Source organism: Acartia tonsa, chromosome 7 (assembly GCF_053477335.1).
Source record: "Acartia tonsa isolate MP-2025a chromosome 7, ASM5347733v1, whole genome shotgun sequence".
Classification (NCBI taxonomy): domain Eukaryota; kingdom Metazoa; phylum Arthropoda; class Copepoda; order Calanoida; family Acartiidae; genus Acartia; species Acartia tonsa.
The window spans coordinates 4,663,409-4,687,021 of NC_137266.1; the positions used below are offsets into that span (position 1 = coordinate 4,663,409).

The 23,613-nt window shown below is 32.5% G+C and overlaps 1 protein-coding gene across 2 annotated transcripts in view; it reads left to right on the top strand.

Moving 5' to 3' along the window:
* Positions 1-23,613, top strand: part of LOC145324699 (uncharacterized) — a 48,795-nt gene that overhangs the window by 15,308 nt on the left and 9,874 nt on the right. For both annotated transcript variants that reach the window (XM_080167290.1, XM_080167291.1), the window contains 9 exons: positions 3,590-3,693; positions 4,358-4,439; positions 6,611-6,698; positions 8,817-8,893; positions 10,470-10,531; positions 11,057-11,139; positions 14,693-14,753; positions 19,316-19,487; positions 20,614-20,763. In XM_080167290.1, coding sequence (XP_080023416.1) covers positions 3,590-3,693; positions 4,358-4,439; positions 6,611-6,698; positions 8,817-8,893; positions 10,470-10,531; positions 11,057-11,139; positions 14,693-14,753; positions 19,316-19,487; positions 20,614-20,763 — 879 coding nt within the window. The remainder of the gene's footprint in view (positions 1-3,589; positions 3,694-4,357; positions 4,440-6,610; positions 6,699-8,816; positions 8,894-10,469; positions 10,532-11,056; positions 11,140-14,692; positions 14,754-19,315; positions 19,488-20,613; positions 20,764-23,613) is intronic.

Genomic DNA, 23,613 nt, shown 5'->3' on the forward strand with positions numbered 1-23,613 from the left:
CTTTCCCTTCTTACCCACTCCCCCTCAGTTACAACTCTACACCAACAAATTATTTAATTTTTGGCAATTTCAAATAGAATTAATTGGCTGAATAGCAGCCCCTGCTCGATGCTGTGAGTATTGGTGCAAAAAATATGACGTAACAAAAAAAATTAGCCAATGAGAGGCCGTTATTGACCACTGGCGGCAATGGTAGTGGACTCTCATTGGCTAATTTTTTTTGTTACGTCATATTTTTTGCACCAATACTCACAGCATCCCCCTGCTCTTAATATTAATGTCAAGCGCTGCAAAAAAAAATTGTAAACTCCTACTTATCTGTATTTGAATTTCCAAATGACGTTTTTAGAGAAAAAAAATTCATTCTTTTCGGATCAGAGGCGGATTCTTAAAAAAATTTGCCCTACTAATCGCTTAGTGGGGCAAATTTGTTTTCGTGAAAAATCCTCCAAAATCACATAAAAAAAACTACAAAAATCAAATAAAATCATATGTTCATAACCCTTCTATGATTTTGTTTATTTTTTGTAGATTTTTAATGTGATTTTGGTGGATTTATCACGAAAACAATGTTGCCACACTAAGAGATTAGTGGGGTAAACTTATTTTAAGAATCCACCTCTGGTGTAGTTCACAGTAAAATTATCCAAGGATCGATAATCTCTAAAAAAAATTTTAAGTTTAAAGGCTGTTAGCTGCCAAACGGCTAAAGGTATATTGTTATGCCCGCACAACGTTATATGTGTTATAAGAAGACCTCTAAATAATCTGATATCATATGATACATATGGAAAGATTGACTGAAGAAAATACGCGAAAAATTAGTCTTTTTCGCGCATTTCTGTGCGCTGCGAGTTAACTGTGCATTATTGAATAAAGGATTTGATTACATCGATCTCAGGAAGATTTTACTGTGAACTGCACTTGATCCAATTTTTCTATTTTAGTAATATATTTTTCAATAGAAATAATAGATTGTCATATTTTTTTGTGTATCAATTCTCTCTATGTAAACATGTTATATATAAACGTTTTCTACGTACTTTAATTGTTATCAATTCTCTCTATGTAAACATGTAAACGTTTTCTACGTCCTTTTATTGTTAACCAGTCACCAGTAAAATATAATCAATATCTAAAAAAAATTATGTAAAAATTCGACACTACTTCAACTAATAAATATAAAATACATGGATATTGAGAGAGATTCTCGCACACCCTGATCAAATGTTTCTCCTAGCTGGCTAAAAAAACGATACCCTCCACTAGTAAAATATAGGTTTTTTAGTCAAAAAGAAGAATACTCTGGAAATTCGACCTGATATCAATTATTTATACCTATATAGAGGGCCCCACGTCTTTGTTTAAATCATAAGTGCATAGCCTAAAGAATAAACTGCATACGAACTTGAGTATATTTTTTTCTTGGAAAAAGGTATAAATTCATGTTTTCAACATAAGTAATTTATAAAAAAAAATCCACGAGTCAAAAAATGAAAAATCCGGGAAGCTTATTAGTAATAAAATTCATACTTAGTGGGATTGATTTATTAATATCAAACTACCATATTTTGCAAAAGATCATTTAAAAGCTCGAAAAATAATTTGTGTAGCTTGTGGAAGAAGACAGAATTGCCAAGATATAGTGAAAATTAAGCTTGTAAAATCTGGTGCAAAGGAAGGCTTAGATTTTATAAATCTGAAGGAACCAACCTGTCTTTGTAATTATTGTAATACATATTTGTAATTATGAATTTAAAGTGATGTGTTTATTAAAAGTGAAACTTTTCTATAATTAGGGTCGGTCCGTCCAGAGCTTTTTCCCGTTAATTTAGACATGTTAGAATTGTCTTATCGATTTCAAACTTTCCATGTAGTAGTTTAGCTTTGGTAGGTATAACTTAGAAACTGTAGCAACTGTAATGTTGTTACCGGAATGTCCTTACGTCAAGATTTTCAACAAATTTACTCAATTTTGTTTCAACTTTTAGACATTTATATATATTATGATTATTCTGTAAGTGTTAATGTTTGTTTGTCCTAGTGACCTATTCCAGTATGAGGATCTGAATTGCTATTATAATTTAGTTGAAATCTTCATATACTTTGAAATTTTTTTTTAAATTTTGAATGCCATCTTAGTTTATTAAATGTATTTCTATACAAAACAAATATTATTGTGGATTTAAAAGAACTTCATATAAAATAAATGAATAAAACTTGTTGAAATGATGTTAGATTTTTGGAAAATAGAGGGTTTTATTAGGTATAAAATATAAAAAATATGAAAAAAATTAGGCTATGCACTTATGATTTAAATAAAGACGTGGGGCTCTCTATTTAGATATAAATAAATGATAACAGGTCGAATTTCCTGAGTATTCATCTTTTTGGCTAAAAAACCTACATTTTACTAGTGCCTCCACCCTTCCACCTCACAACTTTAACCCACTTCCCTCCATTGACCATGGAGGAACGTATTGGTCAATTTCTGAGGAATATATGAGCAACCAAAATTGACGACAAATTCCCCAGTCATACTTCCACGTATTGTCTATAATACAAAGTAGAATGATGTTTGTCCGTCCCTTAAGATCTCGGTAACCACTGAACCGATCGAATTCTACTCTTCAGGGAATATACCTATTGTACCTTTGGTGGTTAGGCCATTTTCTTGGGGGTTGGGACATCTATGCCTATTTTTTTAACAAATTCTATATAAGAGGGTTGACTTTCCGTTACCTCATAGAGTGAAGTCCCTATACATAAAAGAATTTGCGAATTAATATGATTTTTTTTAATTGCATTTATACAGATTAAATTCTACAAAATACAAGGAGAAAAAATTCTTTTTCCTATAATAAATATTATATACATTTTTTCAATTCAACGTACTATATAATAATGTTATTATTGTACTATTTGTATTACGGGAAAAAATATCAATTAGGTGAGCTGAAAATTTCTAAACAATTCATAACTTCGCTACAAAAAAAATAATTTTTTAAAATCATTCTCATAAAACGTAATAGTCAGAAATTAAGTTGAAACAGACATACCTACAGAGTGAGATATTCTAAGCCTCTTGTATAACCATTTCATGACGTGAACATATTATGTTAAATGTCTGATTTAATAAACGAAGTTTAAATTAAGAAATTTGATGTTTATTTAACAATATATAGGTGTTGGTCTTATGTAGGTGTTGGTCTTTTGTAGGTGTTGGTCTTTTGTGGTCGTTGGTCTTTTGTAGAGTTGGTCTTTTGTAGGTGTTGGTCTTTTGTAGAGTTGGTCTTTTGTAGCAACGCCTTTTTTCCAAAAAAAAAATAATCTTAAACTTTTATTAAACACTTTTCCACTCTTAATTGAAACACTTCAAACTTAGATTTGCTAGTAAGAGAAACCTTAGAGAATTTAGTGTTAAAAAGTAGTACGAAAAAAAGTTATAAAATACTTAATTCTTCCTTTTGCTAGAAGCCTTTAAAGTTGAATTTTCATTAAAAATTATCTGATGATACAGTACTAAAAACGTTGTAGGGTGAAACAACATTATAGAAAACTTAGCACCTACCACTTTCAATATATTTAGGTCTGCCAGTAAAGACAGAAGTAAAGAGATGTCGGAAAATTCAGTGCTGGAAAAAGAGTTGAATAACATCCTCCATAATTCACAAGAACCTGGAGGGGCAACAGGTATTGTCTATCAATCACATAAATGGAGATTTTTAACTTTTTGGACACTTTAGTAAAGGTGGAAGTTACCGTTATATTTTAGTTTTAAAAATGAAAAGTAAAAAAAGTCTTTTTGTGGGGGTAGGGTTTCTTGGGGTGATTTCTCTTGGGAGGGTATCTTCTTTCAATGGTACATTTGACCTATAATAAGTACCATATAGGTTCAGCGGTTAACAAGATCCTTTGCTTCAGACAGATATCATGTTACTTTTATAATTGATTAGATACTTCGCCCCTAGCTTATAAGTAAGGACGAAGAGATAGCCGAAAATCACCCAAAGACGATTATAAAGCTTCTCTTAAAAGTGTAATCAATTTGGACCAGTAGTTTCCGAGTTCTTTAGCTTCAGACAATAAAACCTTACTACTTTATATTATAACATAGAGCGATCAACACAGTTTAATTAAACATGTTATTTTTATTTGATAAGTCCAATACACAGTGTTTCATGTTAACAACAATCTCCAGTTGGCTATAAATAAAAAGGCATGATGCTTTAATGAGCATAAGTTTTATACTGTTTATTATAAACAAAAGATGATTTTTTTCTACAGTGGAGGTAAGGAATGAGAGGGGGGGGTGAATTTGCATAATAAATTAATGTTATCTATCTATCTATTGTAGGACCATCAGGAACCCCACCACTACCGCCCCTCTCTCCATCTCAGAGTAACAACCTTTCCCCTCAATCATCCCCCGATTTCAGGTAAGAGATCTATAGTATAGATGTATATACAGACAACTACCTCCCTTCAATTTTTAAAGACCTCTTTGCGATGGGGAGATAAATTTATTTAACCCTTTTTCCCTCTAGTGGTTTACTCTAATCTTCAGGTAATGCTAGTGATGCAGGAATGGAGGAGACATTTGGCTCTTTTTTATGCAAGTCCCCAAAGTTTTACAATAACCCTTTCTTATTCGTTGGCTTAACAACTTTGGGGACTTTCAGTTTCATGGAATTTTGGTTGGTGGTTCCTCAAGTTGAATGACCAAACGTTTCAACCACTAATTGTTATCTTCAAAAGGGGTAATTTTGTGTATCATCATTGTAAGATCATGAAAACGGCTATCCCAAGTACGTCCATGTAGTGAATCAATATAAAAGAGGGACAAGACAATGGATCTAAAATTAATAATTTTACTGTAGCACTTTGGGAATTGAACCGACGCAACTTTTCTTATCTTAGCTAGTTTTTAAACTTTGGCGACTTTAGCGCAAAATGCCGTTACTTTATTTAGAGATCTATAGCATGTAAACTTATGGAAATAGAATAGAACATTATGTAGAATAGTCAACTAGATTGGTAACAATATGTCTAATTGCAAAAAAAAACTTAAATATAGCGGTTAAAAAAAACGATGTGCCTATGCATTTCTTGGGTAAAAAAACAACAAATTCAAATATTATTAAAGTTCCTAAAAATATATATTATGAGAACAACATACCTTTATTATCAATGGTATAATATAAATAAGTTATTTGGTAGGTTCACTACAAAAATGCATTAATATGCTATACCCAGGGTTAGCTATTCTAACAATTATTTCTACAAAAAAAAACACGAAACCTTTTAAAGTAAGGTGGAAGTATATTTTGTTTTTTCATGTAGTTGAAGAGGGGTGGGTAAGAAGGGGAGGAAAAGGGGAAGGGGATTGTGGGGAAATTTTCTTTCAGAATTGTTTGTCAGAATCACATTCCCTTTCCCCTGGTTATACCAAACTAATGAAAGATGTCTTTTTAGAAACCATTAACTTTTGTCTGACATATCTTTTGTTCTCTAAATCGTCTGCTTTTTGTTCCTTACATCTCAGGGATATTAAGGGATAAGATTGGACGAAAAAAGGTTTCCCAATGATTATGAACAAAATTACGAACACAGTAATAGTGTCTGACTGATTATGACGTAACAACAAAAATTAGCCAATGAGAGGCCACTATAAATTTTACCATTGGTCAATAACGGCCTCTCATTGGCTATTTTTTTTTGTTATGTCATAATCAGTCAGACACTATTACTGTGTTCCAAAATTACCCCTACTATAGATTGCATTATTGGTTGGAAAGTTTGGACTCTACCTGTTCGGAACTAACCAATAATATTGAGAAAACAAATAAGATAAGGTACTTAGTAAACTTTGGGTACCAATGTCCCCTTCCTTCCTGTGATACACTGTCCTCCCATTGTATTTCTCGGTTCCACTGGAATTGATCTTACACATGGGATAGCACCAAATTACTGCATCCTCTAATTGGTGCTTTTCCACAAAGAGCCTAGAGTGTAAATGAACCCTCTTTTCCCTATATTATAGAAATAAATTGAAAACAAGGGGAGTTTATTTTTTTCTTTATGTCTAAACCCTGCGGGTTGCCATAACTATGCATATTATGAGAACATTGTTTTCTGTTTTCACTTTAAGGCAAGTTGGGGCTATCTTCTAATAGGTGGAATTTATGATTGAAGTGCATTATTTCATGTATTTTCCTTTGTGTAAAGCTATACTATTAATTTGGATTGTGCATTAATATATTAAGATACATGAACAGTGGCGTACCCAGATATTTTTTTCACACCCGCCTTAATTTCAAAAGAGGATATGACTTTTTACTTTGACACCCCCCTTGGCTATTTTAGGAGAATGTAATAATAAGCAGAGAAAAGAAAAATTTCCCCACAACCCCGTTCCCCTTTTCTTCCCCCTTCTTACCCACCCCTCTTCAGTTACATGAAAAAATAAGATATAACCCCACCTTATTTCCAAAGGTTTCGTGATTTTTTGTAGAATTGATTGTTAGAATAGCTAGGCGGTAATAAGGCGGGAGCTATCCACTCCTTTTTACTTGATGGAACTGTCCTATAAATTTAAAACTCTGTTTAGGATGAAGTACAAGTCAGGTACAGGTGACCAGCAACAACGTATGACTGCTCCGCGCCCTGACCTTATTCAGAATGAATCACATCAAAAGGTCAGTCAGAATTACAGAGTAGCTTTGCTACAAATCACACAGTACATATATAAGTAACAGGATCTGTGTCTTTAATTGTATGTCTGTCTGTCCGTAAGGATCACGCTTACCGATATGGTTTTCCTATGCAGTATAACTTCTTAAAGGTTTATAAATATTTTGCGGGAGGGTACCACCACCATCCCAAGATAAATCGCTCCTAGAAAATAATTATTCTTATGCTCCAGACAAAAACCTTACTACTTTATATAATAGGATGTACAAATAAAATATCCTCCCATAAGCTTCTTTCTATTATAACTGTGCACTAAATCCGTACTATCCAATATTTGCGTTTTATTTTATAAAGCGAAGCTTTTCAATAATTAGGGTCGGTCCGTCCGTCAGTCAGTCCGTAACGGTTAGCTCTTATCGTTAATTTGGGCATGTTAGAATTGTCCTATCGATTTAAATCTTTGCATGGTGATTCTTGTAGTAGTTTAGTTAGGTAGGATTTAGAAAGCGAAACAACTCTATAATCAGAATGTCTGTACGTCCATTTTAAACAAGTGTTATTGTTCGTTTGTCCTACTATTCAGATCTTCGCTTTTATGGATGTTGTCATCCTTGTTTTATATAAACAGTTAACAAGAAGTAATTATTTTAAATATGAATAAAGAACTTAATTAATTTATGTGGAACTGATAAATTAGAAAATTACAAAACGATATTTAATCGCCTTTTGGTTATGTTATGGTTTGTCAAAACAACACAAAATCAGAGTATATAACAGTTAGGGAGTTGAATCCATTTTTATAGAAGCAGAAATATAATCTATGTTTATGGTTTGGACCCTCTAAAACTGTAATCTACCTTTCCACTTTCCCTTCTCTTAGTGAAGATATCTTCAACGCCGATACGATTTTTAAAATGTAAGATTCCACTTTCCCCTCTCTTGGTGAAGATATCTTCAACGCCGATACGATTTTTGAAATTTAAGATTCCACTTTTGCCTCTCTTGGTGAAGATATCTTCAACAAGAGAGACAAAAGTGGAATCTTATATTTCAAAAATTGTATCGGCGTTGAAGATATCTTCACCAAGAGAGGGGAAAGTGGAAGGGTAGATTACAGTTTTAGAGGGTCCAAACCATAATCATAGATTATATTTCTGCTTCTATAAAAATGGATTCAAGTCCCTAACTGTATAAGACTGTTTATTCCCTGTTTATTAATGTTTTTTTAATTATCAAAAGAATACTTAAAATCTATAATACAAAGTAGAACGATGTCTGTCTGTCCGACCGTCTGTCCCTCAAGATCTCGCTAACCACTGAACCGATCGGATTCTACTCTTCAGGGAATATACCTATAGGTTCTATGGTGGTTTGAGGCTATTTTCTTGAGGAGTGGGCAACCCCCCCCCCCCCTATAACTTTTTTATTTATTTTCTTTTTTATATTTTCTTTTTTTTAAATGCCTCTTGGGGCAAATGTGCACGGCTATTTTACTGTTTTTTTTCCTAGATGCTTCGCTTTTTAGGATGTTGCCATTCTTTTTTTTATTTTCTTCCTACTTGGTGAAATGACTTTTCTCGTATTCATTCGAATCCGGTGGATAGGAACCGGTTCTCATCCATACCAAAAAACTATGTCTAGCATCGTATTATATCCATCTTTCTACGAATATAGAAATATACAATCATAAGATTAAAACCAGTTTCTTAGCCGGTGCCTATGGCACCTCGGGGCTAAAAAAACTAGTTTTAATCTCATAATTGTACATTCTATATCCGCGGAAGTCGTTTATAATACGATGCGAGAAATAACTATTCTTGATTTTTAAATTTACTAACTTTTAAAAGCAAAGCTTTTCTATAACCGGGGTCAGTCCGTCCGTACCTGTTACTTATTTTAGTTAATTTATACATGCTAGAAATATGATTCATAGGACAACAAAGTTTATATAAGCAAGCCATCTCTATAATAAAATCTTAAAAATGAAAGTATGTCCCTTTACTAAATTTTGCAATAGATTATAAATAACTTATAAATTATCTTATGATTATAAGGTTCACTTTTATGACTTTTATGGATGTTGTCATCCTTGTTATTTAATGATTACATTTAATTTTTTCTAGACTGGAAAGGCTAGAGGAAGAGAGGAACGGGAAAATAATAATAATAAAAGAAATCAAATTAATGATTCTCAAAACAGGTAAATTAATGTTTTTCTCCAAAAGCAGTGTTGCGGAGCCGGAGCTGGGAGCCGGCATATTTTGCTGGAGCCAGAGCCAGGAGCCGCCATATTTTGCTTTAAAAACGGCTTCGGCTCCAGACTAGATAAATAAAGAAATTTTTTTATAAATTATAATTTGGTAACTCTGTTTTGTCATGTGCAAATGCCCCTATTAAAATTTTTCAAGTCCATTTTTATCAAAAATTGAACTTTTAAAACCTTCAAAAGTCAAAAATAGACGTGGGAAAAAATATGTCGAGTTTTTACTTGATTTTAGGTAAGAGCCGGAGCCGCACCAAAATCAAACGGCTCGCAACGCTGTCTAGAAGGATAAACAAAATTACCCCTTCTTCGGGTAAAAATTATAGGTTGAAAAGTTTGAATATTTTGAACAATTGAATCAAGATATAATAAAAGTAATCAATGTTTTTAACCCAACGAATGAGATAGTTTGTTTATAAAATTGCTGGTATCTGAATAATTTACAGTCCAATGTACCCTACCTCCTGGCAAAATAATTTTTTTTCTCAAAAATCTTTCAATGTCCTAGATAGAACCAATTATTTACTCATTTCATGAATATTAAAATTCAATGCGTTTTTGAAAATAATAAAAAATTTAAAATCTTTAGATATTTAGCATTTTATAAAAACAAACTTGAGCTTATACATTTTTAATTTGCAAATTTCTTAAAACTTAAGGAATTTAAAATTAAAATGTATCTTTTTATAATTATTTCCAAAAATTAAAATGCCAACTCGACTTTATAATATCACGTTGCATTAGTTATATAAACATACTAGATGATATTACCATAGGGGCACTAAAGTGGGAAAAGTGTAAGTGGATCCCGTCCACTTTTTCAATTTCAAAAAGAAAAAATATATAAAAAATGTTGGGGTGTATTTTTGTAGCGGAGATTTCTCTTTGGAGGTTGAGGTACCCTCCCCGAATTAGTTAAAAACCTTTCATGGGCCTTTAATGGGTTTCACTCTAATAGAGACCCATATATGTTCAGCAGTTAGCGAGATCCTTCGCTATGAACAAAACAAAACAGCTTACTATTTTATATACATAATAGGCTATTCTCGTAGAAAAGGAATGATTAGTTTCTTACCTATTTGGAATTAACTTTATTTTTGGTTTTAAACAAAAGGTAGTTGGATATACCTAAGGAAGAGAAAGTTTTAAAAGTAATGGGAAAAATAAAGTTAAAGAATTCATTTTTTAAAAGCCGAGATTTTATAGCTTTTTAACTTTTCAACTTTCAATTTTAGTTTTAAAAAGAATGTAAAAAAATTCGCGGTGTTTTTTTCTAGAGGCGATTTCTCTTTTCGAGGTTGATAGGCACCTCCCCTAAAACTGGATAACAAAATATATTAAATATTTGAAAAAAGTGACAGTTGCTGCCGAGTCATGGATAATTGAGGTCATGGAAAGAAAACGAAGTAGCTGGTTTCGTCGTATTTTCTTGCGGGGGGGCTCTAACCCTACGGGGCAATCATTAACATTTACCTAACCTAACCTAAAATAACGTATCCCTGATTTTTTCTAGACAACTGAGACCAGACCAAGGGGCGCAAGGTGAAGATCTCGCTTCAACTGTTACAGGATTAGGTAGAATTTTATTTTAGTAGCGCAGCTACTCTATATATATACGGTATGTACGTTTGTACAGACATAAGGACAAGAGCAAATAGTATATGATAAGATGTAGCTTCAACTATTACAGGATTAGGAAGAATTTCATTTTAGTAGCGCAGCTACTGTATATATATATATAGTGTATGTTCGTCTGTATGGACAAAAAAAGACAAGAACAAGAACTGCTACAAGAATTGATATGATTTTTAATTTTGGCAGCGCATCTACTCTACAACTAGGTCATATACTTATATACCCTTACGTATAAACAACCATGAACAGAATAGGAATAGGTCTTTTACAATTAGCGTTTTATTTCTCACTTGGTTTTCACCGTCTTTTTTTCTTACGTTTTTTTTCTTTCTTTTATTCTCTCAATATATACACTTATATTCAGCGTTATAGTTTTAAACAGCTTGGCTATTCATTGCCAAAAAATAGATTTCTGGTGCAAAAATAGTATTCTTAAAGAAAGTTTGATTTTAATATTTTGTGTAGATTTGGAAAGTGTAATTGCTCTACAGACAGATTTAACATCAGATGAAGAATTATCTACCACAATAGATTTAGGCGATGCTCAGGTGAATATCTATCTATCCATCTATTATTAAATCCACTATCTATTTACCATTCTATCATTTAATTAACCCATCTATATATCTATCTTTCTAACCATCCCATCGTATATTTATTCACCAATCTATTTATCTATCTATACATCTATATAATTTTTTCATCCATCTATTTATCTATCCAGTTATCTATTTATCTATCTATTCATCTATCTATCCATTTCTTTATGTAATTTTCAATCTGTCTATCCAATCATTCATCTATATATCTTTCTTTCTATCTATCCATCTATATCAATACATTTATTTACATCTATTATTAATCCATCCATCTGTTTACTAATCTTTCAATTAATTTATCTATTTATTTATCTAATATCTATCTATCTATCCATCAATTTAACACTCTAGACATCCATATATCTAACTATCTATTTATTAATACATTTGTTATTATCCATCTATATTTTTTTTTTATCCACCCATCTATCTGGCTCTCTGTCCATACATCTATTTTCAAATTTATCCATCTATATATCTATAGAAACAGATAAAAAATCAGATGAAAAATTATAGATTTATTTGCTTATCTATTTATCTAATATCTAATGAGTATTTGAATCATTTCATCTTTAATTATCTACCTAACCCAAAAATTGCGAATGGGTCTTAAATCTTCGCTAATAAATGGCGAATTCGCAAAATATATGCAAAAAAAGTTCTTTTAAAAAATTTGGGGGGAGGGGATTTTTTTATTTTTGGGGGTTTAGGGCGTCCAAATCCCCAAGAATAAAACCTAAAACCAACACAGGACCAGTAGGTATATTCCCTGAAGAGAAGAAACCAATCGGTTCAGTGGTTACCGAGATCTTAAGGGACGGACGAACAGACATCATTCTACTTTGTATTATAGATAAGAAGGAAAATTTATTTTAAAAAACCATTCATTGATAATTGAATATATTATTGATATATGATACAAGTGAGAACGGAAATATGGCCATAAAAACAAATTTAAAAGGCTTCTTTTCTATAGATTTTATCATTGTAAATAGTACCCTATATTTCCTTATTTGTAGCGTAGCTACTATATGATTAGGGTATGTTCAACCGTCCGTCTGTATTTTTTATGTTTGTAGTTCACGGTAAAATATTGCTGGTAACGAATATTGCTAAAAATCTATGATTCTTAAAGGCTGCTAGCTGCCAAACGGCTCAACGTACAGATCATACCCGCACACCATTTTAAGCGGTATAAGAAGACCTACAAATAATCTGGAATAACCAAGATCCAATGATGCACAGGGATAGCTTCACTGAAGAAAAACGCGTAAAATAGGCCTTTTTCGCGCATTGCTCTGCACTGCGAGATAATTATGCAGCATTGATTTATGGCTATTAAATTAATCACAATATTATAAGCATATAAAAAAAAGGTGTTGTAATATAATAAAGCATCTTGCACTTAAAGCATTTTCTGATATGCGAATTCGAATTGTATTTTAGCTTCGCTTTCAAATAAGTTCTTGTCCTTGTTTATATAGATTTATTATTTCAAATAAATATGACCCTTTATTTCCTTATTAACAAGGATGACAACATCCATAAAAGCTTCATAAATTAAATGGTCAGACAAACGAGCCTCAACAAATATTGAGTAATATTCTACAATACTGTTAAATCTGAACGAAAACTTCATATATAGGACAATTAATAACATTAGCAAGCCGTTACGGACAAAAAATGAAGAAAAACATCGCTTTAAAGGATTTGCATGAATCCATAAAACTAGTAATATTTTAGATGAAAATAGATTAGTATGCTGTAATACAGATAAAATTAAGGAGCTAATGGAAAATATAAGTTATAGCATGCAAAGATGAACATCTAGGAACTTTATCTTCGAATATGAGGAAGTTTGCAGAAAAAGCCAAAAATCATTTGTAAAAACTTGAAAATACGAAAGCATAAAAACCCTCATGAGACCCCTTTAAATCTTTTCTAAAATAAAGATCTAAAGTGGGTTAGTAGTTAGATATTAACGGACAAGCAAAAAACCTTACTACTTTATATAAGAGGATCCCTGTTAAAATTCTATCGATAACTAGTCCTTAAAGTTTTACAATAACGTTTTCTTGTTTGTTGACTTAACAACATTGGGGAATTTTATTAGATTTTAATTGGTTGGTTCATTAACTTGAGTGTTAAAACCTATTAATCACTAGTTGTAATGTACATAAGGGGTAATTTTGTGTAGCATCATTGGGGGATGTGCACCAATTTATCAGCCATTTATATCCCTGCTTTAACGCAAAGACGTACAGGCATTACCAGAATTAAGATAGTGGCGCAACTAGTAATGAAAAGAATCCTTAAAAGTGCCCCCCCTATTGAGCTATTAGTTAGAATTTATACCTACATGCACTATCATATTCAACCATACACACACAGAATATGAAATTTATCAAGAAAGTAAGCTAATTACAATGTTATATCAAAGTTATAGCATAGGGCTCGGCAGCCGCAGTTCTTTCTTAAAAACGCTTTTCTATAATTAGGGTCGGTCCGTTCGTACGTACGTACGTCTGGAACGGATAGCGATTTCGTTAATTTAGGCATGTTAGAATTATCCAATCGATTTCAAACTTTGCATTGTGATTCCTGTAGTAGTTAGGTACGATTTAGAAAGCGTAGCAACTCTATAATCGTTACCAGAATGTCCGTACGTCCATTTTAAATATGTTGATTTTTAACTTTTTTAACAACACATTTTTATAAGATAACATTATCCGATTGATCTGATTTTTTGAATACTAATTCCTAGAACAACAAAGTACAATGTTATAAGCGAAGCATCTCTATAATCAAGTCCTAAAAACTTAAGTATGTCCACAAACATTATCCTATTTTTAAGCAGTTTTTCAACAAATTTACTTACAATTTTGATTCGACGACATTTATGTTCTGACACTCTACAAGTGTTAATGTTCGTTTGTCCTACCGTTTCAGAGCTTCGCTTTTATGAATGTTGTCATCCTTGTTTGGAATAAGACACAAAGGCCCAAACGCTCTTGATTATTTCATAGTGCAACTATTAAAAGAAAATAAACGTGAAAATTAATAAAATACTTTAAAGAACATGTCCTAACTTTTGTGATTTTTTAAAATAGCTAGTTGGTGTTTTTAGGAAGTAGTAGATGTAAAAAAAATTGTTGTATATTTCAATGAATATATACAGTCTAGATCATCAATACCTTCCTAGGTCCAATTGGAACAGAGTCTACCTCTCTCTCTTTTCTCTCTCTCTCTCTCTCTCTCTCTCTCTCTCTCTCTTCTCTTCTCTCTCTCTCTCTCTCTCTCTCTCTCTCTCTCTCTCTCTCTCTCTCTCTCTCTCTCTCTCTCTCTCTCTCTCTCTCTCTCTCTCTCTCTCTCTCTCTCTCTCTCTCTCTCTCTCTCTCTCTCTCTCTCTCTCTCTCTCTCTCTCTATCTATCTATCTATCTATCTATCTATCTATCTATCTATCTATCTATTTATTTCATATTATTTATAATTAATTTTTAGGCCATTAGAAGACAATTAGATGGGTTAGAAAATATGTATACAGAGGTTCTAAAATTATTAGGTAAATAATCATATTCGAATCCGGTGGATAGGAACCGGTTCTCATCCATACGAAAAAATTATGTCTAGCATCGTATTATATCCAGCTTTCTACGAATATAAAAATGTACAATAATAAGATTAAAACCAGTTTTTTTAGCCCGGGCCTTGGGCTCCTTGGGGCTAAAAAATGGTTTTAATCTTATAATTGTACATTCTATATCCGCGAAAAGCTGTTTATGATACAATAACTATTTTTATGATTTTCTTCCACATAGACATAATAACCTATCACAAAACCTTACAAGTTAAAATACTTCTAAGGAAAGACATACGGACATAACCTTATGTTAGAATAGCTGCAATAAAAAAAAGTTATATCTAGAATTTAACTGTATAACAATTTCCTCGTATTCATTCGAATCCGGTGGATAGGAACCGGTTCTCATCCATACGAAAAAACTATGTCTAGTATTGTATTATATCCAGCTTTCTACGAATATAAAAATGTACAATCACAAGATTAAAACCAGTTTTTTTAGCCCGGGCCTTGGGCTCCTTGGGGCTAAAATACTCGTTTTAATCTTGTAATTGTACATTCTATATCCGCGGAAAGCTGTCTACGATACGATGCGAGAAATAACTATTTTTATGATTTTCTTCCACATGAACATAATAACCTATCACACAACCTTACAAGCTAAAATACTTTTACGGAAAGACATACGAACACAACCTTATCATAGAATAGCTGCAATAAAAAAAAGTTATATCTAGAATTTAACTGTATAACAATTTACTGTACTTTTAGTTCAATATCATTAGCTTTTTTCCTGTGTTGATTATTGACAGAAGTGTACTGTTTTTCATTGGTCAAAAAACACGCTTTTTCCTTATTATTCAAATAATATTTTGATACTTCAAAGTGCCTATCGAGTACTAGAACCCCTTTCTCTCCCCTATTTTAAATATAGCCGGCCCTAACAGGACCTAAACTCTGCCCGCACACCCTGCCTTAACCATATAAAGGATAAACAAAAATTACCATGAAAACGGACAATGCAGCGTTCAAATAGGACCTAGTGCCAAGTAGAATCCATTGAGAATGAAATCCTAGCTGTTCCTTCTTGGCAGATATTTTAAATTTAAGATTTAAGGTGAAAATCACTAAATTTGCCTAATATACAAGGCAAATCTACCTTTAATACAGGGAGATTAGATACTTTGTTTCTGTAAATCGCTAATGAGATCCCTTTTTTAATTAAATAATATCTTAGTCATGTAAAATCAATGAAGCAGTTGTGATTTGACTCGAATCTGGTTAACTTGTCTATGTGTTTTACTTGTTTTCTTAATCATCTCAAACATTAGGGCATAGAATTCTTTACACAATGTGTATACACTTAGAATAAAGATATCTAAAGAACAGTTTGGCTATGTTACTGGTAGAAATGTGTATAGATTTTGACTCAAAAGGGCAAAATGTTTTCATTCTGCTTGCATAATGAGTCACCTATATATAGTAGCATTTTATAGGACAAAGCTTTGCTTGGGTAAAACATATCTTGTAAAAATGTATTATCTTAAATAATGTGAAACATATGATAAAACATATATAGTAAGTCAACTATGAATAGTTGAATTTCATTGGATAAGTTATTTTGTGGAAATATTTCATTGCTGTATTATATGATTTGACTGTACATAACAAACAAAAAACCTTGTGTTTGTATGTTAGAATTTTTTTTAGTTTAACAGATTATGGGTCCAGTTTGACCATCTATATATACTATATCTATTGGTCTAAGATATGATAATACAGGTTATTTGATTCCTTGTCTGTATGATAATCCAGGCTTCATTGATTTAATATTGTGCTTTGAAGTTTTTCAAAAGTGCTAAGTGATAATTTGTAATCAATCTGTTTCTTTTAGAAGCTTTTCTTAGTTAAATTTGTTTAATGTAATGGGAGTCTAATTTTAATTGTACCAAATGTACCTTTGCTCACTATGAATTAAAGTATGTCTACTACTCTTTTGTGGTGAGATTTCCTTCAAGCTAATGTTTCTTCTTTCATTTTCGCTTCTGCTTTAGGCTGTTGTAAAGATTTATACTTAATAAAAACCTAAGGTTTGTGCTGAGTGTGAATATGATTATAACTATTGATGGAGGAGAAGGATTCTTCTTATCTTTGTTCTTCAGACATCCAAAAATCTATTTCCCTGTTCTAACTGTTTGGTACCAATCAGAGATTTTGAAGATTAACTCCTTAAGGTTGATGAATATAAGCCAAGAACTTTTGGTCTGTTACATTAAGTTTACTGAAGATCTCAAGCTAAATATTGCCAAATCCTAAGCTTCCCTATAAGCAAGGATTAGGAAGAGGGGTTTGTACCAAACTGACCCATAATCTGAATTATCTATCCTAAGAAATACAACAATAATACAATATTCATAGTTGACTTACTATTTTAAATCCTATGTTTATATTTTACATTGTTCTTTTGAGCCAAAATCTGTACACATCTCTACCAAAAACATAGCCAGATTGTTCTTCCAGTGTTATCCAATTGGCTGATTGACAGAGGTGTTCTCTAGACATCTCTATTCTAAGTGTATACACATTGTGTAAAGAATTCTATGCCCTAATATTGAAGATTAATAAGAAAACAAGTAAAACACATAGACAAGTTAACCAGATTCGAGTCAAATCACAATTGCTTCATTGATTTTAGATGACTAAGATATTATTTGATTTAAAAAATGTCCTCATAAGCGCGATTTAAAGAAAAAATGTATCTAATCTCCCTGTGTTAAAGGTAGATTTGCCTTGTATATTAGGCAAATTTAGTGATTGTCACCTTAAATCTTAAAACTGAAATATCTGCCAAGAAGGAACAGCTAGGATTTTATTCTCAATGGATTCTACTTGGCACTAGGTCCTATTTGAACACTGCATTGTCCGTTTTCATGGTAATTTTTGTTTATCCTTTATTTGGTTAAGGCAGGGTGTGCCTGGAGACTTCACACTGTTGGGCAAATACCTGCAGGGCAACCAAGCACCAATATAGCCTAACCTGACCTAAACTCTGCCGTGTGACTTTACACTGTAGGGCACATACCTGCAGGGCAACCAAGCACCAATATAGCCTAACCTGACCTAAACTCTTCCCGGAGCCTTCACACTGTAGGGCACATACCTGCAGGGCAACCAAGCACCAATATAGCCTAACCTGACATAAACTCTGCCCGGAGCCTTAACACTGAAGGACACATACCTGCAGGGCAACCAAGCACCAATATAGCCTAACCTGACCTAAACTCTGCCCGGAGACTTCACACTGTAGGGCACATACCTGCAGGGCAACCAAGCACCAATATAGCCGGCCCTAACCTGAAATAAAGAAATAAACAAACAAACTAAAAAATATACCAATCCCTTTTTTTCAATTTATTTCCAAAAGGGAGGGGGGTGGTAATTGATAGACAATGCACTATGATGGAAAATGCCAATATCTTTTTTTACATAACATATCAAAGGGAAAATTCTTTTCTTAATTATGACAAAACAAGGATGACAACATCCATAAAAGCGAAGCACTGAAACGGTAGGACAAACGAACATTAAAACTTGTATAGTATCTGAACTGAAAAATCGGAACATAAATGTATAAATGTCGAATCAAAATTGTAGGTAAATTTGTTGAAAAACTGCTTAAAACAGAATAATGTTTATGGACATACTTACATTTTTTGGACTTGATTATAGAGTTGCTTCGCTTATAATATTGTTCTTTGTTGTCCCAGGAATCAATATACCAAAAATCAGATCAAACGGATAATTAAAACACTTGAAAATTTGTTGTTAAAAAAGTAGAAAAATCAACATGTTTAAAATGGACGTACGGACATTCTGGTAATGATTATAGAGTTGCTACGCTTTCTAAATCGTACCAAACTACTACAGGAATCATCATGCAAAGTTTGAAATCGATAGGACAATTCTAACATGCCTAAATTAACGAATAAAAGCTATCTATCTCGGACGGACGGACGGACGGACGGACGTACGGACGGACGGACGGACCGACCCTAATTATAGAAAAGCTTCGCTTTTAAAAAATACATTATGATGAATAAATTAAGAGCATAATCAACTTTTAGATAATTATATTTTTGTACAAAATAAAAAGATCAATGAATATAGATTTACTTGGATATTGCACTAGATTTTCGCCTACTCTAATAAAATGAATCTTTCAGGTGGCTAATATAACTATACCATCCCAACCCCCCCCCCCCCCATTCCCGTTTATAACTCCGTTAAAAATGGTGGAACGCATTTACCAATACCGGATGACTATATTAGCAACCTAAATTGACTACCAAAAATTCCCCTGTCATAATATCCATGTATTCTATATCCATTAAAACAAGTATGATTTTGTGCAGTTTTTCGTATATTTTCCAAAAGGAATTTAATAAAGAGTAGTTTTTGAAGTAGTAGCTAAGGGGAATGAGTATTTTGTGCGGTTTTAATAATCTGAGGCTTAATTGATTTTTCATAAATTATGATTTTTTCAGGATTAAGAAAATTTGGCCGGACTCCAGGTGGGGGAGACCTGAAGGGTGGTGGCGGGGGACCCGGAGGCCCCCCTGGCAGGCGGAAAATGTACGGGTCAATGTCGTCTTTGCCCTCTGTCAGCAGTATTGGGAGCAGACATCTTTATTCTAAGGATAAACGACGAGATGATAGGTAAACATTTATTTACATTGTTATCCTATAATATAAAGTAATAAGCTTTTTTGTCTGTAGCGAAGGATCTCGCTAACCGCTGAACCGATATGGTTCTTCTTTACAGTGAAGCCTCTTTTAGGCTATGAGATGGTTTTAGGCTATTTAATTAGTTTTTAAAATAAGTCTGGGTATGGTTTTAGGCTATTTTTCTGCCCTTTGAATATAGAGCCCCTAGATACTAGGGGCGCAGTCGCTAGTTACTTAGTGAATTAATCACCTCGTTAGGGGGAGGGGGGGGGGGGTCTCAAAGGATTTCAATACAATATTTAGATATATTTGATAAAACATGATATTAGGCTAAGTAGCTTCCAGTAGACAATCAACACCTTTATTGCATCACCTTTTTGCTAAAGACCTAACTGTGGGCTTTCTGTTAGTGTCACGTTCCAGGCATAGGAGTAAAATATGTATAACATTTTAACATCCAAAGTATGCCCGTGCTTTCGGCTTCTTGGGGATAAAAAAAACTGGTTTTAACCTTATAATTCTACATTTTATAACCGCAGAAAGCTGTTTATAATACGATGTGAGAAATAACTATCATAAAATCCAAAAAATTCAATAGTTATCAATAGTTTAATTTTGCCAAAAAAACAATCACAAATATTTGAATTATGTAATTTTAAAACGCAAATTACATAGAATAACAAAAAAATGTTGAACTGCCATTTCCCCCTCCCGAACCCTTACTGTCGATTTTTATTAGTAGTATCAACCAATAGTAAATCCCCAAAGTTTTTATTTCAGCCAGCGAATAAGAGAAAGTGTATGATAGTAATAAAGGACATTATTTTACTTTTTATTTTTCCAGTTTAAGTCCTAAAATGATAAAATAACAGTACAAAATCAGGGATTTAAAGGGATAAGACAATGGTCGAAAAATTACCCCTTTTGTAAATTTTCATTTGTGGTTAAAACGTTTAGACACACAACTAATGAACAAACCAATCAAAATTTGATAAAAGTCCCTGAAGTTGTTAAGTTTACACATACAAAATCGTTATTATAAAACTTTGGGGACTAGTGTAATAAACAGCCCAATGTCTCCTCCCTCCATGGTACTATTAAACTTTTTCTCTTTCAGGCGTAGTCGTACAACTGGAAAGGACAAGACGTACAACAAAAGGTTCCAACGGCTGGAGTCCCACGTGGTTACTCTGGCCAGGAGTGTAGCTCATCTATCTTCAGAGATGCGCACTCAACATGCTCTTATGCAGGATATTGAGACTATCAAGTAAGTTATAATTATAACCAGGGCTCGGCAGCCGCGTGTAAGCGCATGAAATCGTTATTTTTCAACTTTAAGCTTCAGATGGGTGTCTAAACCTGTTCCTCAACAGACAAACCATCTTTGCCGAACAGACAAATAGACAGACAAACAGGCAAGCAGACGGACAAACAGACACAAAAACAGACATGCAAACAGTAAATGAAATAAACAGACAGACAGAAAAACAGACAGACAAACATGCAGACAATCAGACATTGAAATAGAGAGAGAAGTAAACTGACAAACAGACATTGAAATAGACAGATAAAGAGACAGACAAGAAGACTGACAAAGAGACAGACAGACAGACATTGAAATAAACAGACAGACAAACAGAAAAAAAATAATCAAAACTATTTTTTATACATAATTTCGCAAAGACAACCAAAAAGACATCATAAACAGAAAGACAAGCAGTAAAAACAGAACTAAAATAATTAGTTTGCATGTACAGATAGACAAACAAACACAATAGATAGATAGAATTAGTAGGGTTGGGCCGGATATTTTTTTGGCCGGATACCGGATACCGGATATCCGGCTGATTTATAATGCCGGATATCCGGTTCCGGTCGGATATCTGGCCAACGTTCGATATCCGGCAATTTATCGGATATCCGGCCGGATAACCGAATATCTGGCGTCAAAAATCAGCCAGATATCATGTAACCGGATAGTTCTAAAAATCTTAAAAATCAAATATTAGAACAAGTTAACCTATAAATTTAATATTTTATTAATTCAATTATAGCAATAGAATTATGCGCTAATTATTCTCATTCTATATAATTAATTGAATTAGTACGAAATTGAATTATATAAATTGTAAAGATTTTGAATAACACAAAAGAAATTGTTGTTTTATTGACAGTATGTTTAGTTAAGGAGGATTCCCTTATTTTTTTTGGAAGCAAAGCTACTCTATAATTCTAAAAGGCTTTTGTCCGCTATTTAATCAGCTCCTATAACATAAAGCTGATAGACTGCTTGTCTTTTGTGTATTAAATTGTATGAACATTTTGCATCTGCACTAAACAACATAACCTAACATAAAATAACCTATAAAGAGCCATTTTAAAAATACGACGAATCGCCTCTTATGGGGCGATATTACGAAAGGGACTATTCCCAAAAATCGTTCTATTTTCGTTACCAGAAGGCCCGTACGTCCATTTTAAATATTATGATTTTTTCACTTTTTTAACAACTAATTTTTATATAATCTTATTTTTGGTATACTGATTCCTGGGACAAAAAAGTACAAATTTCCGTTTATCCTACCCTTTTTAAGAGCTTCGTTTTTATGGATGTTGTCATCCTTGTTCTATTAAAAGTAAGGAAAGGAAAATATTATTGAGATACAACGATTTAAAAATACAAGTTAATTAAGATTGTGTTTTCTTTATAGAATTTATCTATTTTTAAATGGCCTTCAATTAATTTTACTTATTTATATTTATTAAAAATGATAATGCTCTATGATAATTCGTTGTCCGTACTGCACAATGATTCCGGTGTTAAATAGGTATAATCTTAAGAGCGTAGCATTTGCATAATCTAGGTTTTAGCAACTTAACAACTAATTAACATCGATTTTTGGTTTAATTCATAAAGAAATATATTTTTGCTTCATTAAATCATTATCAATATAAGCATCATCTCTCTTTAATTGTTAACGCTTGTTAGATTATATGAACTGTAGAGTTTAGCTTGTATGCATATTATTAACCTTGTTGTAAGTAGCGATGCTACTCTTTAAAAAAATTCTGTCTGTCAGTCAGTTTTTAAGGTTAAAGAGCATTAAATATATAATTTAATTGGTCCGTTGGGCTATCAGGCATTCACAAGTCAAGTCCACTGCACATCTGCTCCTTAAATAACTTTGTCTACCCATCCATGATTGTTTTATGAATCGCCTCTTCGCTACTTATGTATGTTGTCAACCTTGTTTATATATTGATAGGAAATACTTTTATTATATTGATTTTAGGATTTTAAAAGATTTACAGTAATCTTTATTCAATAATCATGATATAAGATAACTTATTTTTTCATTTTATTTTCATTAAATCAAGTACAATTTTGTCCTAAAGTAGCAGAGAAAGAAAATTGTGGGTATACTTATTCAAGGACGTCCAAGCTCTTTTATTTGGTGGGTAGAAAATTAAAAGTTTTTTTTTTTTGGGGGGGGGGGTTAATCACCTATTTACCCCTCCCCCCCTTGGACGGTCCTGTATCTATTTACCGAAAAGAGTAATTACATCATTGAGTACTGCGTAGATTTTGATAATTACCATTAATTAGAAAAATACCCCATGTTATAAAACTCCTTGTTATTTTATTTGAATAGAGGGTCGCGTTTATATTTTATAATACCACCCAGAACAAAAACGTCTATTACTAGAGAATTGTTTAGGCGAATTATTTTAGACAAGATGTCCAGTGGGCGGGCATAGAAAAGAAAAATATTAAATCACGAAACCTTTAAAGAATCAAAACTTATATTTTGTATTATGACCTTTTGACGGACAAGGTAAGTTGTATGCTTGACGCTATAGATTAAAATTAGTGGTTAAAACGTTTGAACACTCAACTCACTCAACACAATGACTGGTAAATTGATCCATTTATGATACACAAAATTAACCATTCTTTAGAATAAAATTATTGGTAAGAACGTTAGTACATTTAAGATAATAAATCAACCAATCCAAATTGCAAGTCCCCAAACGAATAAGAAAGCGTTATTATAAAACTTTGGGGACTAGTGTAATATAAATCATATTGTCCTTTCAATCTTTCTTTCTGGGTATC